Source organism: Eutrema salsugineum, unplaced genomic scaffold (assembly GCF_000478725.1).
Source record: "Eutrema salsugineum unplaced genomic scaffold, Eutsalg1_0 scaffold_2, whole genome shotgun sequence".
Lineage (NCBI taxonomy): Eukaryota > Viridiplantae > Streptophyta > Magnoliopsida > Brassicales > Brassicaceae > Eutrema > Eutrema salsugineum.
Genome location: NW_006256829.1, coordinates 240,961 through 257,666, shown reverse-complemented (window position 1 = coordinate 257,666; position 16,706 = coordinate 240,961). Strand labels below are relative to the sequence as shown.

Below are 16,706 nucleotides of genomic sequence, written 5' to 3'. Positions count from 1 at the left end.
AAGAATGTCTCATTTGAGATCATATTTTAATGCGATTCGGGGTTTAAATTTTCAACAAAAATTAAACTTAAAAATATATACAATGATTAATTAACTAATTTTAATCAATAATTTAGAGATTTTTTGGTATATCTAACTGCGTTTAATCAAGCTAGTCGACACATATGTTTTCCTCTTTTTTTTTAATGAAAATTTAGTTGAGACAAAAATAGGCCGACCGATATATAATTCCTTTGTTTCTTAGGAGTCGGCCAATAACGATCTAACAATCTTATAGGAGTATATATATTATTTGCCACCATGTTAATCAGAGAAGAAAAATCCCAAAAGCAAGCATATAATACGTAAACGCTTCTTCTTTTTTGTAACATCCACGACGATATAATGCCGACGAAAAGAAAGAGATCATTGGTAACAGTAAATATACCCGATGATGTGGTAGTGGAAGAGATTCTGGAGAAACTTCCGGTGAAATCAGTATTGAGATTCAGAGCAGTGTCGAAACTATGGAGAAGGGAAATCGAATCGAGGCGTTTTCAGGAGAGACATCTGAAGCATCAGGAGAAATCTCGAGAGCCGAGTATCCTCGTAGTCAAACCTCGGATTTACGACAGCGGAAAGGCTGGTCTTACAACATTGAGCTTGGGAGCAACCTCAGTTTCGTTGGACAACCATATTCATTACCCTGCGGTACTTAGTCCAATGCAAGTAGGCCGGTTTGAGTTTGTTAGAATTACACGTAGCTGCGACGGTCTGGTTTGCCTATATTCAGAAAACTACTTCATGCTTTCAGAAAACACCTGCATGTATGTGATCAATCCCGCCACTAGATGGTACCGTCAACTCCCCGAGGCTAGATTTCAAGCACTTGCTCCCGATAGGGATCCCATGATCCGCTTCTCGTACCCATTACTTGGATTCGGCAAAGACGATATCACAGGGATACACAAGCTGGTTTGGTTGTATAACTCCGATTGCTTAAGCCTAGACGGCCAAACTAACACATGCGAGGTTTTCTCTTTGGACACCAACAACAACATGACTTGGAGGCATGACGTGATTGCTTCTTGTCCTCATCCCATACTACATGGGAAAGCCCCAGCGCACGCACATGGATCCCTCCATTGGAAGTACAAGTCTTATCCTTGCATCTTCACACTGAAACTTTTACGGTAATGGAGAAAATACCTGTTGCCTCTTCACCCCGTGGCTACATTTCCATGTGCACCTTGAATAACCGCCTTTGCTTATCGGAGGATAAGGGAGACACGTAAACTATATGGTCGTTTCATCAAGACAACATGTCATGGCACAAAACTTATGGCATTGATTTACGTTCCACTCTCTCTTGCATCGAAGAGGAATATCGTTTCCCAACGCCACCCCTCGCATTACTTTTGGACCACAGGTTATTGATCTTTGATTCCAGCGACGACGAGGCCATGTTCGTGCGATACAATTCTAGTTCCAACTCTTTTAGTAAATTCTTCCACGCTTGTAGTTATTATGTGGGAGGTGCTATTTCTTACTCCCAAAGCTTGATCTCTATTCCCTAAAGCATTAGACGGACCGCTCATGCTTCCCGGTCTGAATATTATATGTATCTCTCTCATGAGAGAAATCAATTTTTATTCATCCATGTTATAACACATTAGTGTATTCAGTGCAGTTTTAGTAAAAACATTTGGGTTTATATCTACCATATTTATTTTCATTCGTTTATAACCCCAACCCGAATTGTGCTAGTATTATTACATATACAAGCCCAGATGTCATAGTTTCCAACCTTTAAAAATTTGGAAACTTTTAGGGTAAAAGAAAGATTTGATCTGTTCAAGTGTAAAGATAAATAAAAAAAAACTAAATTATTTTGGGATTTTGGAACACGATAAGAAGACAAAGGGTTATAGCTGACTAGTTAAGTAAGCAAAAGAGTTCAAGAAATTCATTGATCAAGTTAGGTTTTAAAAAGAGACAAAGAAATTCATCTGTCAAGTTGGGTTTTGAAGAAGAGACTCAAAAGATCATCGCTTACAAGCTTATTACATTTTCAGCATTCTTTATATACAAAAAGAGACTTCTCTATCGGAGCTAGGCCCATGTAGTCCTCATTGTTTCTTGAAAGACTGCAGCAAAGTAAAAAAAAACAGATTATTTTATGTAGTGTGCTCAAAAATTCAAACTGAAGAAAATTTGTGGGCAAAACAACTCACGTCCATGTTCTTGGAAATTTCTTCCATTTGTTGAGCGACTTTCACCTTGTTCTCTGCAGCTGAAAATCAAAATTCAATATTTAATAAGATTGTAAAACAAGAAGGAGAATGCAAAATACAAATACACATTTTTGAGCTAAAGCCATAGACAAACCCAGTTTAGAGATGTTTTCTATTCTTTTTGAGGTCCTCACAGCAAATCTCTGGAAGGCATGGCTGCCAAAACAAAAACGAAAATTACAAAATGTTAGTGGCAAGTTTTTGGTATAGGCAAGTATATATCAACAAAACGGGCCAAGTAATCATTGGGTGCAAAGATAGGGACCCAGAATTCCAAAGAATCAAATCAAACAGATAAATCAAAAATAGGTGATAAAGATAAACACAAAAAAAAAAGCCTCAGACTCTTAGATTCAAGAGCAACGTCATGTTTTTTGATCAGGACAAGCCTACGAAAATCATCACCGGCAGAAAACAACAATACTCATTAAACAAAACTGAAAATTTATAAGAGTGTAAATCATGGTTATCTTAAGACACATATAGGCAGAACTCAGGAACTCGTGTTCCAATGCACTTCCAAAATAGAGAATGGCATTAAGTAACCCGAGAAGGAAGGAAGAATGCAGGAGAATATAAGGCTAGGAGCCAAAACGAAAACAACTAAAACACAGCAAACCTCCTAATGCAAAACATTTCCAAAGGCTCAAAACAAGAAAAACGCTAAACAGCTTAAAAACCAAATTTGTTCAGAAAGGAAAACAAAATCTCTCAATCTTCCTACGCTGCAGCGTATGGTATCTCACGCAGCAGACCAGCGTGTAAGTTGAGGCTATCTCGCTTCAATATGAACGAGCCGATGAGGAACATATTGAATCCAATCAGCCAGAGAAAGAAGCTTCTATAAAACAGAAGACGAATCGGAAAAACTAAAATCGATGATGAGAATGAAAAGCACCTGTTGGCCAAACCATTTACTATGAGCTCGTTTGCAACGTATGAAACAACTCTGGCAATGAAATTTCCTCCTCCCGCCATAATCCCACTTTCCTATCATACAGATTCAACGAAACCCTAACGTCAAAAAAATTACCCCAAATCACGAACAATTTCTGGACAAATACAAAGCCTTAAAGCATTAATCGAATTCAACGGGACAATCAGAGACGGAAACTGGAACATAAAATCTAGATCCAGACCCAATATTCTGATGAAAAAACAATTTCCCAAAACAAAAATTTTAGCCAAATCAAGAGAGATCGTACAAGAAAGAAAAAAAAGAGAACAAGATTCGTTGGAATCAACCTCACCTGGTGCAAAGATGCAATACGGAAGAGGGAATTTTCGAGACCTAACGAAATTTGTGTGACGTCTCTAATTTACATAATCCTGATTTGTTAGCAATATATAGAATTCGACAGCGTCCTCGTGACGGCGATGACTTTCTTAGGGTTACTATCGGACGGCCACATAACCTCTGAAAGAAAATCCAACGGTATAGATTACAACAGGCCAAACATTAGCCCTAAATAACGATCACTAGACTTTCCTGTTTTACCCTTTCTTTCTGCCTCGATTTCCAAATGGCCCAGCGTTTCATTTATGGGCTACGCCAGCTTGGCCCTGTTCTACCAAATAAACTGCATGTCGTTTATGTCACTAAAGCGGGCCGACATTCTTTTTCATGTTTTGGGTTTGCTCTTGGTCTTGGGTGTGGTCTCTGGTGTGCCAACCCGATTTGCATTGCGGTTTGATTCTTTTTCTTAGGTTTTTAGTTTTTTTTTTCTCTATACCAAAAATTGTTAATAATATGAAACTACTACATACAGTATTTTTCGATTCCTTTTGGTTTAGATTTCAGTTAATCAGATTTTAAAATGATCAAACCAAACGGTTTTATAAACAAAAGTAAGATTGATTTCATTGGTTCAGTTCGATTTTCTTGGCAGTTTTCTACCCCTCGTTTAGCACTTCACAACCACATACATTCAAAGATACAAAAATTCTGACAACACAAGAGAGAGAGAGACAGAGACAGAGAGAGGACTTATGTTTCCCCGTTTTACCCTTAGTATCCTAGCTTTATTTACAAATGAGCCAGTAGGATCCGATTCCACGTATCGGGCAACCCAGGTAAGCACCAATGTATACAATCAGCGTGCTGCATGGGATCAGCCCTCTGCTCAGCCGTTAGGATCTTGCCACCTGTCTCGGTGTAGACAGATGTGTGGGCGTCGATGCGGTACTCGGAGAGCTGCGTAATGTTAATGACAGTCACGTGCGTGGTCATGTGCTTGACGACGCTTGACACCACTTTCATCATCTGCTTGTTGGAGCCAGTCCCCCAAAACCTTTTATCTTTTACTGGCTCCGTCTCGTTGAAACACTTCGTCCCGTTTGGCTTCCCCCAATCCGCACTTCTGCACGTTTTAACACATTCTATGTTACTCTCATATATAGAAACACACGCTTTTTATTTTTTTATGTTTTTATTATCTCAAACACGTATAGCATAAAACTAGGTATTTACCTAGTATGAGTAGGAGACATGGTGGTGAAGAAGACTTTGGTCTTGTTAGAGTCAACGGTGGAGTCAACCCAATTAGCCCATGTCTTGAGCCCTAGCCTGTATGCCACGGGTGTGTCTAACGCCTCCGCACCTCTCTCTCCATTTCCAAAGGAACCCCACAAAGCTTTCATTCTGAGACCACTCATCCACCAAACATAAGTGTTGAAAACTAAAATATCCGCTCCTTCCCAATACTTGGCTCGATCTTTTACTGAATCAACTTTCACTATCCTTTTCTTCATATCCAAAACCACAGGCAAATCCGTGTTCGATTCTACGATAAACGGTGCCCAATAGAACTCTATACTCGCATTGTATTCCTGTACAACAGCAAAAAGAGATAGAAAAAACAAAATTAATATATAAGTTTTTCTTGCGACACAAGGTACAGTGATATCTCACCTATCAAGATTTGCGCAAGCTAAACGTTACCTTTGCTTTGAAGACAAAATATTTTTTGCTACGCTCCATTGATTTTTCTCCTTCGGGTATTATTGATTCCACCAAACACACGAACGATTCCCACTGGCTTCGTTGCAACGAATCTCCGACAAAAAGCAATCTTTTTCCTCTGAGTTTGTTCATTGCTAACTTCGGACTAAATCTGTTTTGAATTCAAACGAAGCTCATAAAGATTCTGTCTCAAAACCCTGAACCGAACTAGACTTATGTTATAAGTTGTCTTGTTACCGTGGAATTGTACAGTCATCAGGCTGCCACTCCCACCGAAGATAATCAGTTTCTGGCCGTCCGTTTTTCATACAAGAGAATTGACGATCGATGTACGGACATGATTCATCGGTGTAGAGTGGCTCGGCTGAGCTATTGTAAACCCATTTCCCTGCTGCCACATTACACTCTTCTGGATCGAAGTCGAACCTGTCGTCGAGCACTTCCATATTCTCCGATCTCTCCTCTCGAACTTTCTCCTCTGGCCAACAAGAACCAGAAAGAAAGAAAAAAACAGAGGAATTTCTTGAGATTACTTGCTTCCCAAGGAAATGAAACATCAAAATCAGACAAAAATAGAGTTTTGAGATTCGAGTTTCTCGTCGTATGTGCTTACTGGGTTTCGAGCTAACATCTTTCCTCGGACAAGACTTGAACTTGAGGAAAGTAGAAGACGAAGAGGAAGAAGAAGACATCAAGCTGATTCTTTCGGTGTATAAAAGAATGAAGAACATGAAACCACAGAGAACGAGAACGATGATGGAGAGAGGAATCTTGGTTCCTCCTGATCCTCTGTTAGGAATTAAGAAGCTCATAGTGGCCAGTCCAGAAGTTTTGTGTGGGAAACGTGTCGGTGTTTGGGAATTAGAGGGAAAGGTGTTAAGGGAGTATTTGGTTTTTATTTGGGATATTAGGGATTGAGTAGGAGTGAAGCAAAAGACATGCTTGGATGTGTTGCTTCCATCTTTTTCTCAATATAATAAGGATGTGGTTAGGGAGGTTAAGATTTGATATGATTGGGTTTTGTCTGTTGATTATAATCTGTAAACGTGAAATGCACATTGTTATTCATTAGGCCACTTGTAGTCATATATAATAATCTTCCGGACGTCCTCTGTTACTTTATGTACTGTAAAAAATTATAATTTCATGTTGAATATTGAAAAATCTGATAAAGAACTGGTGTATTTGATTACAAAATATATACAAATAATAAGTATCTTACATATTCAACTAATGAGTTGTATATGAGCAGTAACCTCTTTAATTGAAAAAATGTATATAGGAAAGTCTATTGTAACGAATTCTTGCATTTTGTGGTTCATTTTCTAGTTAATATATAGAAGAAAATTCAAAATGCGTGGTTTTAAAAGTTTGAAATTTTTTTGAGATGATTTCTAGTAAATATATCGTTACAAATTTCATAAAATAATTCATTACTGAATAAAAATCAGTTCAAACACATACTAAACTTAGATCACATCAAATTCGTTGTTGAGTAAATTCACTTGACTCAATTCGATTTATTGTTTTTCTTTTGTACCTAGAACTTTTGGAAACATACATCTTTGGAAAAAAAATAGAGAGTGGGTTTACACTTACATGATACGCACAAAAGTTACAAGTTAGATAAGACACTATTAACTTGATTAGAAGGATTATTCAGATTAATCAACAATCATTTTTTTTTTAAAAGGCGTTTTATGCGAGGAATAAATAGTTAAGGAATTGTAATCCTGGTCCTGTGGGCATCGATATCGAATCAAAGGACATCAATTTATCGATGGCACTTGAAAACGAATAAACAGACACCAACAGTAGAGTTGGTGTTGCTTGTAAAATCAACAATAGCTGCCTTTATATTTTAGTTTTGATGATAATTATATCAATTATTAAAGGCAAAGACACATCATTAATTAGGCTTCTACTTTCGCAGTTGATAATGCATATACGTGGGAAATGTTGTAAAATGGTTTTCATCATTTATTTCATTTAATTTAATCCTGTTTCATTGAATGAAGATAAAAAATAAAAATAATGGAGATGCGGGGTATCGATCCCCGTACCTCTCGCATGCTAAGCGAGCGCTCTACCATCTGAGCTACATCCCCGACAATGATGATTTTGGATATGCTGATATTTGTAAAAGTATTTTTTTTCCATAGGTAGGCTAATGGGTTGCCGGATATTCTTTCAGATTGGGGCATTGACATTTCCATTTTCTTACAATCCAATAAGAAGTTCGTAATAAATTTGTGATAAACGAAAATAAAAAAAAGTCTATAAGATAAACGAAAGACTGAATCCAAAATTAGTTTTTGCACGTTTTACCAACAAAAAAATATAGGTTTTAAGAGAATCTCGTATGCAGGTTGGTTAAGTTTTTTTTTTGCATAATTACACCGACTTATCATATGTATATTTTAGAAATTTTCTCTAAAGAAATTACTATTATACTAATTTTTCACATATAGGCTACTTTACTAATTTCAATAGGAAAATTTAATATTTAATACTATTATACAACTAATGTGGTTTCTTTTAATTAGTTAGATAATCACTGATTTAAAACGGTTTTTACGATTGTAACTAAAAAAACATGTGAAGTAATTTAAATGAACGATACGTGCGCATATTTAAATCATAGGCAAATATAAATTTACGTAAATAATAATGAGTTTTTTTTTGTCGACTAGTTGTAGTGTGTTTATTTCAAAAGGAAAAATAATAATTAGAAGAAAGAAAAAAGAAGAACACAAGTGCATTGGTGGATCGCGAGAGTTGATAAGCTTGGCAAGTTCTTTGGTGGCAATCTTTTCACGCGCGTCAGAGAATTATTTAGATTTTGTCTCTCTGCTTTCGTTGCCTCTTTTTCCGGTGTGAACTAAGCGACCGAACTACTTTTCACTTGAGCTTTGAAAATGACGCCACGTAGAACAAGAAAAAACCTCCTGTTTTTATTTTGAAAAAAAGTGAAAAGGAAGAAAAAAGGAAAAGTTAAAAAAAAAAGTATCTGTAAATAATTTATACTCACCATTCTCTTCTTTTTCTTTTTACACTTCGAATTTGAATTTGGAATCTTTGATCTTGAGGATCATACCTGATAAAATAAAATACTGAAATGGTAAAGCTAGCTATGTTTTTCTGTTAGTAAAAATTATATTTATTTGAGATTTATTGAAAACATAACAAATAGTATCATATTCTACAAAAATTTGTGTTACCCGTTTGTACATGTATTATTATTCCAATGAATAAAAAAATTTACAAAAAAAACCCTAGCTGGACAAAGAAAATTATATCAAATTTAATAACGGTATGCTTGGATTATCCGTTATGAAACATAATCATATGTAAATGTAATGATCAGATTAATCATACACTAGTCCATTAAACTCGGCGACAGAAAAAAAACAACGAATACCTTAAAGTCAGTTGCTCCAAGCCTCCAGAATCATAGATGGAGTATGTTTTATAATAATAAAGCGAACTAGATAGGTTTGGAGGAGGCCTTTTGCATCTGTATAATATTTAATCTTCTGAAGATTCTAAGTACTATTCAAAAACTTGATCCCGCCTGTCTTGCATATATGATAAGACATGAAGACCTAATCATATTGATTCAATTGTTCCACTGTGTAGTACACACCGAGACTAAAAGAAAACTTGAAAATTAGTTTTGAAAGTTTATGTCTCAAAGATACAAATTATTTTCAAATCTTCACTAACGTCTACTTATCAACTCAATTTCTTTTTTTTTTATATAAGGGCATCTCCAACCCTACCCCATTTCTTCTTCCAAATATCATTTTGGAGGAAATTCTTCTCCAACCCTACCCCATTTTCACCTGCAAAATAGAGGAATGCCATTTTTTCCTCCAAATATGGAGTAACCCCATTTTCAACTCCATTTTGCAGGTGAACTTTTTTATTTACAACATAATCCTTTACTTTTAATTAATTCTTAAAACTATATTTTTAAATTATAATTTAATCCTTTATATTATATATATTTAATTTAAAATTAAAGATAGATAGATTTAAAATTTGAGAATAGAAAATAAAAAATATAAGAAAATTAACTGAAACTAGAAATAATATAAAATTAAAAATACATAAGAAGTACTGAAATTACAAATAACATAAAATAAATTTATTACAACAACTGATTAATAAAAATCTGGTAAACTGCTTCCAGATCCACCAAGATCATTAAAATATTGTCCACATGAACCAGATTGAGGTGGATTTTGCTGAGTTGATAACAGCTGATGTTCCATCATCGATTTTTCTTTTCATTTTAGATTTTTTATGCTACTTGGTGATATTTAAATTAAAATGGTGATATTTAAATTAAAATGTACTTTGTTTCTTATTTTAAATGGTGTGTAATGTTATTTTTATATTTGTAAATGGATTCATTTGTAATTTTTATAAATACAGTGCATTATTAGTAATTAACAATAAAATAAAAAGAAAGAATATACTCAGAATATTCTTTTTGGAGTTGAAAATAAAGAAATACATTGGAGAGAAATTCAACTCCATTTTGCAGTTCCCCATTTTGGAGACAAAAATGGGGGAATACATTGGAGATGCTCTAAGTATAACAATGAAATTCACATTGGCACTTCCAGATTTTTTCAACTACTATTTTTCTCAAGTTGTCGTCAAAATTCAATAATTCTAACCTGAAACTAAATTTATACCTGAATTTTCTCAACTTTGAAACAGTCTCTTAGATTAAAAAAAAAAAAAAACAAAAGAAAATTTAAAAAAAAACTCTCTTGGTTGCATGCCCTTTATTTTGAAAATAACTGATCCTGACTTTACTGTTCAAAAGTTTTAAGTTTCTTTTCTTCCGTTGAGTTTCAAAAACAGAATCTTCTTATGTATATCACTTTGGTTAGAGATATACTTTATTGATCCTTGGTACTTTTTCCTTTCTATGTTACCACTTATCATTCTATAGTAATTTAAAAAAAAAAAATACTCAAACTGTGGGTGGAAAAGAAATTGGAATAATGAAATCTTGATAAAAGAGAAAGTGAAATATAATGGGTAAATCATTAAGGTAAATTTGTGTCATTCAACGCATAACAACATAGAATGATAATAAAATTTATGTTAAATGAATTAACTGAACATGAATAAGTGATTATACGTATTAAACTACAGTAAGAGTTTATGAAGTGAAAAATTAGCTTTGTAGTCATCAATTGACTTATATAGCTGAATTATAAACGTTTATTGAGTTATCATCTCACTGCTTTGACAGAATTTTAAGTATAATGTAAAATTTTACACTCACTGCTTAACACAAATATATGGGATATATTTTTACACATATTTTTTGCTTTAATTTATTAGTTGGTGCCTTGGTGGCCCCTCATAAATAATGAGAAATGGTCTGTCCTTCTCGTGATTTATAAATACCAAGAACGTCTTACACATTTTCAACACACTCTTTTACCTAAAACACTATCATAGTATCATACATCACCATGACCCAACGAGCCAATCCTAAGACCGGCTGCCTCACGGCAGTTGTTCGCCGTCTTTTATGCTCCGGCAGCCAGCAAACCCACCCTTCCGACAACATCCTTGACTCCGACGAAACACTCCAATTATTAATCCCTTACGAAGAAATCGAAGAGCCAAAGAAAGAGATCAAAATCGAAACCGGATCCCAAACCGAAAACGACGACGTCTCTCTCCACACTCCTCCTCCTCCCAACGTTGTAGCCAAACTCATGGGTCTAGATAACCCCCTACCGGGATCAAACCGGTTTAGGTACTTTGACGATTCCGGTTCGGCTGTCACACGGAGCAAATCGGTTAACTTCATGGACTACATACTAAGAGGCCATGAGGAAGAAGAAGAAGAAGAAGAGGAGGACAAAGACGGTCACCGCCGGTGCCGGAGAGTCAAAGCGTCGGTTTCGTTCCGGGAGATAGTCCCGACCTCGGCGAGATGGAGTGCAAACCAACAACAGAAGAAACACGATTTCTTGCTGTTGTATCTTGACAAGCTCGACGAGAAGAGGGAACTTGTCGGATCATCGTCTTCTTCGAGGTCTAGAAGGTTCGAGAAGGCTGTAGAAGATTCCAAGAAGCCGCCGTTGCAACCTTCGGAGAAGAAGAAGGAGAACGAGAAAGTGGCGAAGAAGTTTAAAGACGAGCCGAGGAAAGCTGCGAAGAAGAAGAAGAGTGAGAATCGAAGTGACGTTAACGGAGCTAAGAAAGTTCGTTGGTTTCTCTCTCCGTCTAAGAGTAAGTCGTCCGAGAAGACGGCGCTTCTAGGAGGAGGAGAATCAAAAGATATTCCGGCGGATGATTTTACTTGTAAGGAGACGGAGTCGCCGGAGAACAAGTCGAATGCGAGTCCGGTTTCGGTTCTTGATCGAGATCTTTATGATTATCTCATCCTTGATGATGACTACTACTACTCAGGTGAGTCTACAACAAAATATATTCCTTATTTGTTTACATATCTATTTCTAAGTTTGTAAAAAACATCTTCATAAGAATATTTGAAAAGGAGCTGGTAAAACTTTGGTTAACATTTAATTCATTCCAAGCTTTCATATTCAAATGATGTATTAAAAATTTGACCAATGTGAGATTTTCCTTAATATTCGACGTCAAATAAAGATAATTCCGAATACGAACAAGGACAGTTATGATTTAATGTTTGAACATCTTTTTTGGTGTTACTCTAAAAAGCTGCATAATTGAGACTTTGTTATTGGGTTTTTTTTTTTTTTCCCAAGAATATTTTAAATCTTACTTTAATTTGAAAAAAAAAACAGGAGATTCGGAAAGTGCATCGGAGTTGTCAACAAAGCAAGTAGAGACAACTGCAAAATCTTCATGTTCTTCATCACCAACAAGAACAAGAACAAGTACCAAGAAGGAAAACAACAATAGCACCAACAGTGATTCTGAAGAGACAGAGTTCATCACAAAGCTAATGAATATGCTCTCAGATCTGTCTGAAGAAGACATGAAGTCTTCAACTTGGGTTTCTACTTCGTCAACTAAACCCGTTGACTTTACTCAGGTCGAAGATTTTTGTGTTGAATTTGGTCAAGAGATTCTTGATCTTGTTATGGACCAGTTGGTTGATGAACTCTGTACCTAGTTTAAATTATAAATCTCAATCATCAAATATATTTGACGTTTTAAATCTTATAATCCAATCGTTGACCAATCAGATGAATTGCAAATGTTTATCAATTGGTGGAAAAGTAAATTAATGATGACAATGTCATACAGCTAGTCATTTGAAAATTCGGGGGAATGTCATAATTTGATGCAAGTATTTCCTAGATGTCGAATTTTGTACATTCGTGTGTTTTCATATGTATTTACAAATGTATACATTGTTTTGTCAAACACTAAAATATCTGATGTTAATCGAATTCATTTGATGATTTAGTTTTTTTCCCCCCAGTACAGATCGTATATTCGTATGATGTCACTATCCAAATTTAAGGTCGGTAGAATGTGTGTTGTTGACACAAAAAAATAGTTAAAATTCACAATATGTTTGTAATTTATAAAAAAACGGATTACAACAGGAAAAAAAAAAATAAAGTGATTCACTGGTTTTATAGAGTACAAAACAAATGCACTTATCCGAAACACGAGTACATCGTGTGAATTCGGTATTGATAATCACAGGAAAACCATATAGCACAAGGATGATCTTAATGACAAAAATTAAATTATATTCAAACTCGACATGATTGGGAAAAAAATGAAATATATGTAATGTAACATTATATTATAAATACTTTCGCAAAACATAAAAATAAATATATATGAAGTGGTCCAAAAACAGTCAAATCGGTTTTCTTCAGAAATGTGCAGAGCCCCGTAGCTTCGAAATACGTACTGTCTCCTTTTATGTCTATTTCACATGCAAAATGTGGTCTCCTTCTAACGTTACTTCTTTGACGTTTTTTTGTATTTTTCTGGTTTTTTTGCTTGGGATTTACATGTAAAATTCATAAACATTTTCCCACTTTAATTTCTTTAAAATTTGAAAATTGAATATTTAATTTTTAGTTTGGCAAAAAAATGTATTTATTTTAGCAAAAATTAAATATTAAACAACTGATCAAAACTGAAAAATGTTGGAGGCCCTTTTTAACACGAGCCGAAGCAAGAAATGAGCCACCCGTGTTTTTATTTTAACTAGACCAGTGTGAACGCGCTAGGACACGGTTTCGTGTTTTCGGTATTTAACTGTTTCGCGATCTGTTGGTAGCTGTCTCTTGCAATTGAAGAAATGAAATAATTCAAAATTCTTTATGAGTTCAATAGCTGCTTACGAATATTAAGTTATATATGGACACGATCACAAATAACGCGGTGAAGTAATGTGGGACAAATGTGAATTGGAATTTTGGAACAAGGACTTTTTTGTTTAATTTTTGTTTATCAACTGATTGATAATTATGAAACATTCTTAGTAACAGAATAAAAGTATTAAACCAATTTGCATTTGGACACCAAATAAGGCTATAACTATCAAAAATAGAAATCAAATTAGCATCTAGCTATCTACCCACTGGAACATATATATAGTTCTTTTTTTTTTTTGGTTAATGGGTGTTCAGTTGTAATGTATATTTATAGGGACTTAATCATATAACCAAGTTGAAAAGAAAACCCGAAAAGAATCGGTAAATCGAATCAGATTTTTAATTATTTAGTACACTATGATCTACTATTCCGTTTCTCCTTAGATTGGGATTATTTATCATATACTATTTTTTCAAAAGCTCATTCCTAACTATGAATTATGAACACAAGGCAGTTGGGAAAACATTCTACGGGAGCAAACTTGAAATTTAATGTGGAGGATCAAAACCGAAATCCATCTTCAAGTCCGATCTCATCTGGTATATCGAGCTTTTGCAATATTATTTTCAGATCATGATAATGTATTATCATCATTTGATCTTCTATACATTTTTCGTTTTCAATTATCAAAATTATTATTCATATATAAATAAAACAAACATTAACTGGATATGACTTAAAAGAGATTTAACTAACTAAGCAAGTAGCTAATTAACTCATGCTTAAATAAAATTATTTTAAAATTAGAAGCCTTGGTGATCATCATCATCATGATCTCTATTAAGCTTATTCAGCAAAGCATCAATGAGGGTATCTCTCTTCTGAGCCCTAGCTTCTTCTCTCAATCGTCTCTCTTCCTCTCTCTCCATCCACTTCCTCTCCGCCGCGGCTCTCTCCTCCTCTAGCTCCGCCATTCTCCTCCGCCACTCTTTCTCTCTCTTCTCCCTCTCTCTCTCCTTCATCTCCCATGCATCTCTCCATTCATTCTCCATCTTCACCGTTTGCCTCATAAACTCCTCCAATATTTCTTTCAATGTACTACCGGCGGTTTCAGCTTTTGTACTACATGCGACGCCTTTTCCTTTTTTCGCACGTTTCCTTGGATTAGTAGAAGTACTAGTAGTAATCACTTCTGACTCTTTCTTGTGTGTCTCTACGAAAGACAATAATTCCTCATTGATGTCTTGGTTTGGCTCCTCAACGTCTTCTTCTTCTTCTTCTTCTTCGTCAGATGAAAACTGATGTTTTCTCTTCGAAGAAGTGCTTGGTTCTGTGGTTCCTGACCACAACATCCTTTGCATTCTTGCTGTGAAAATCGATTGGATCTCGTTGTAGAATGGGAATTGGCCCTGCCTAATAGCTTCTGGCTCAGTCGTTTCACATGCCTGTCCCATACATATTCAATACGTTATATATATATATATGTACTACATACACAACATATTTATACATATATGTATGTCATGTAGATACATTCAACTGTTATGTGCCCAAGTACGCGCTACTTTTCTAGCTAGATGAGCAAGTATCTTGAACTCGTAATAGTAATATCGTATATATATGTTCATCTATCATGTTATTTTTGCTGCCTTGCACTTAACGTATGTACAAGTAGATATATTCAAATATCATGTGTTTAGTAAAAAAAGCTTCTTAACACAAAAATTATGCATCCGTTATATAACGGTAATTGAATTTTCTTTTTGTGGCATTTTGTGAGCACGAGATATTACTTGCTTACCATGCGATCGTAATTAACGAAAACAAAAGAGAGATATTGTTGTATAACGGATCAAAATGTGAACATATACCATATCATGAAATTCATCAATAAACGCATTAAAGTCTAATCTCTAGCTCGTTACCATTAATGGCATGGCAATATCTAAAGGACTTAAAACAGATTAGGTTGAACTCATTAATTGATCTATGAATAATAATATATAGTTCACCTATACATACACCATAGACTAGGTTTCCAATATGCATACTTTCAATATCTCCACGAAAATGATATAAGTACATACACACAATCATAAATATAGAAATGATATAAAAATGCTTTATAACTATATATGATGCATAGATACTTGTAACCATGATCATACAAACAACATCAATAGTTGTATATATGTATATAGACTGTATATAGAGAGAATCATTAACCTTGTATCTAGTGACGAGGTTCTTCCATTTGCTTTTACACTGTTCTGCACTCCGGACAAAACCCTTGTCGGCCATTTTAGCGGCGACGACTTCCCAAAGAAGCTTATTACGTTTGGTCTCCATGAAAGTCTGATCAAGCTCTTCTCTAATACCCAAAAGCTCTTTTGTTTCCTCTATGCTCCACTGTGGGATTCTCTCTCCTCCGCCGCCGGGATCCATCACCACCGTAGTGCTCTGCGGCGGCGGAGGAAGCTGTTGCTGTTGGACCAAGTGATGAAGCGGATGGTGGTGGTGGTGATGGTGGAAAGGGTTACGTCGGTCCATTGTTGGGATCCAAGTTTTTTTTTGGGTGACGTAAAGAGAATAAGAGAGATTTGATGATTTTGTATTTTCTTATAAAATGAAGAGAGGGTTTCTTTAGAAAAAGGGGAGAAGACAGAGAGGAAGGAAAGGAAGAGAGATTTATAAGGTGGTGTGAAACGAAGGTGTGAAATCGTCAAGGGACGATTGAAGTACAGTTTTTGTTTTTTGTTATCTCTAATTTATTGTTTAATACGATATTAAAAATATTTGAATGGACTACTATAAGTCATAGAATTATTTAGTTGAATTAAAAAAAAAACCCGAATGTCTCCTTTCTATTAGTGAAAAGGATGTTCCGTGATTAGCTTATAAAATAATAAAAGTTTAGATTTCTTTCTTCGGATAAGAAAGTTTATACAGTATTTAATCAGCTAACTACATAAAAACCCATTTTTCTTTGTATTCTAGAGTTTTGAGGTAGTGAAAATAGCAATAAACAATTATAGGGGAACAAATATCAACATATGTATATCCTAAGTTAAAAATATCGAAAGAAAATCGAATAATATTTTCTTAGAAATTGATGATTGTGTGTACAACAAGCTTAGAAATTTGTAATATTTTTTTTTTGT

The 16,706-nt window shown here is 34.9% G+C and overlaps 5 protein-coding genes and 1 non-coding gene across 9 annotated transcripts; 2 read left to right on the top strand and 4 right to left on the bottom strand.

The window, feature by feature from the left end:
• The first annotated feature begins 384 nt into the window (after positions 1–384).
• On the top strand, positions 385–1,176 carry LOC18017272 (F-box protein At5g10340). Its single transcript, XM_024156097.1, has one exon. The coding sequence runs from the start codon at positions 385–387 to the stop codon at positions 1,174–1,176; it is 792 nt and encodes a 263-aa protein (XP_024011865.1).
• Positions 1,177–1,923: 747 nt separating this feature from the next.
• Positions 1,924–3,712, bottom strand: LOC18017271. Of its 4 annotated transcripts, none has more exons than XM_006398562.2 (5): positions 3,524–3,712; positions 3,172–3,263; positions 2,368–2,429; positions 2,214–2,272; positions 1,924–2,126 (listed from the first exon to the last, which is right to left on the bottom strand). In XM_006398562.2, exons 2-5 carry the CDS (start codon positions 3,249–3,251, stop codon positions 2,109–2,111), a joined length of 219 nt encoding a protein of 72 aa, XP_006398625.1. In that variant the 5' UTR covers positions 3,252–3,263; positions 3,524–3,712; the 3' UTR covers positions 1,924–2,108. The 4 variants fall into 4 exon arrangements, with proteins under 4 accessions (XP_006398625.1, XP_006398626.1, XP_024011883.1 ...); XM_006398563.2 differs by having other exon boundaries at positions 3,172–3,287; positions 3,524–3,651; XM_024156115.1 differs by having other exon boundaries at positions 3,519–3,610.
• A 433-nt stretch (positions 3,713–4,145) lies between these two features.
• On the bottom strand, positions 4,146–6,091 carry LOC18017270 (protein trichome birefringence-like 3). Its single transcript, XM_006398559.2, has 5 exons — positions 5,849–6,091; positions 5,473–5,713; positions 5,215–5,386; positions 4,744–5,102; positions 4,146–4,633 (listed from the first exon to the last, which is right to left on the bottom strand). The coding sequence occupies exons 1-5, from the start codon at positions 6,045–6,047 to the stop codon at positions 4,300–4,302; spliced, it is 1,305 nt and encodes a 434-aa protein (XP_006398622.1). The 5' UTR covers positions 6,048–6,091; the 3' UTR covers positions 4,146–4,299.
• A 1,179-nt stretch (positions 6,092–7,270) lies between these two features.
• Positions 7,271–7,343, bottom strand: TRNAA-AGC. Its single transcript has one exon. It is a non-coding gene; the product is annotated as a tRNA-Ala (tRNA).
• Positions 7,344–10,699: 3,356 nt separating this feature from the next.
• LOC18017269 lies at positions 10,700–12,390 on the top strand. Its single transcript, XM_006398558.2, has 2 exons — positions 10,700–11,685; positions 12,045–12,390. The coding sequence occupies exons 1-2, from the start codon at positions 10,737–10,739 to the stop codon at positions 12,374–12,376; spliced, it is 1,281 nt and encodes a 426-aa protein (XP_006398621.1). The 5' UTR covers positions 10,700–10,736; the 3' UTR covers positions 12,377–12,390.
• A 1,836-nt stretch (positions 12,391–14,226) lies between these two features.
• LOC18017268 (trihelix transcription factor GT-3a) lies at positions 14,227–16,183 on the bottom strand. Its single transcript, XM_006398557.2, has 2 exons — positions 15,772–16,183; positions 14,227–14,990 (listed from the first exon to the last, which is right to left on the bottom strand). Exons 1-2 carry the CDS (start codon positions 16,093–16,095, stop codon positions 14,349–14,351), a joined length of 966 nt encoding a protein of 321 aa, XP_006398620.1. The 5' UTR covers positions 16,096–16,183; the 3' UTR covers positions 14,227–14,348.
• Positions 16,184–16,706: the final 523 nt, after the last annotated feature.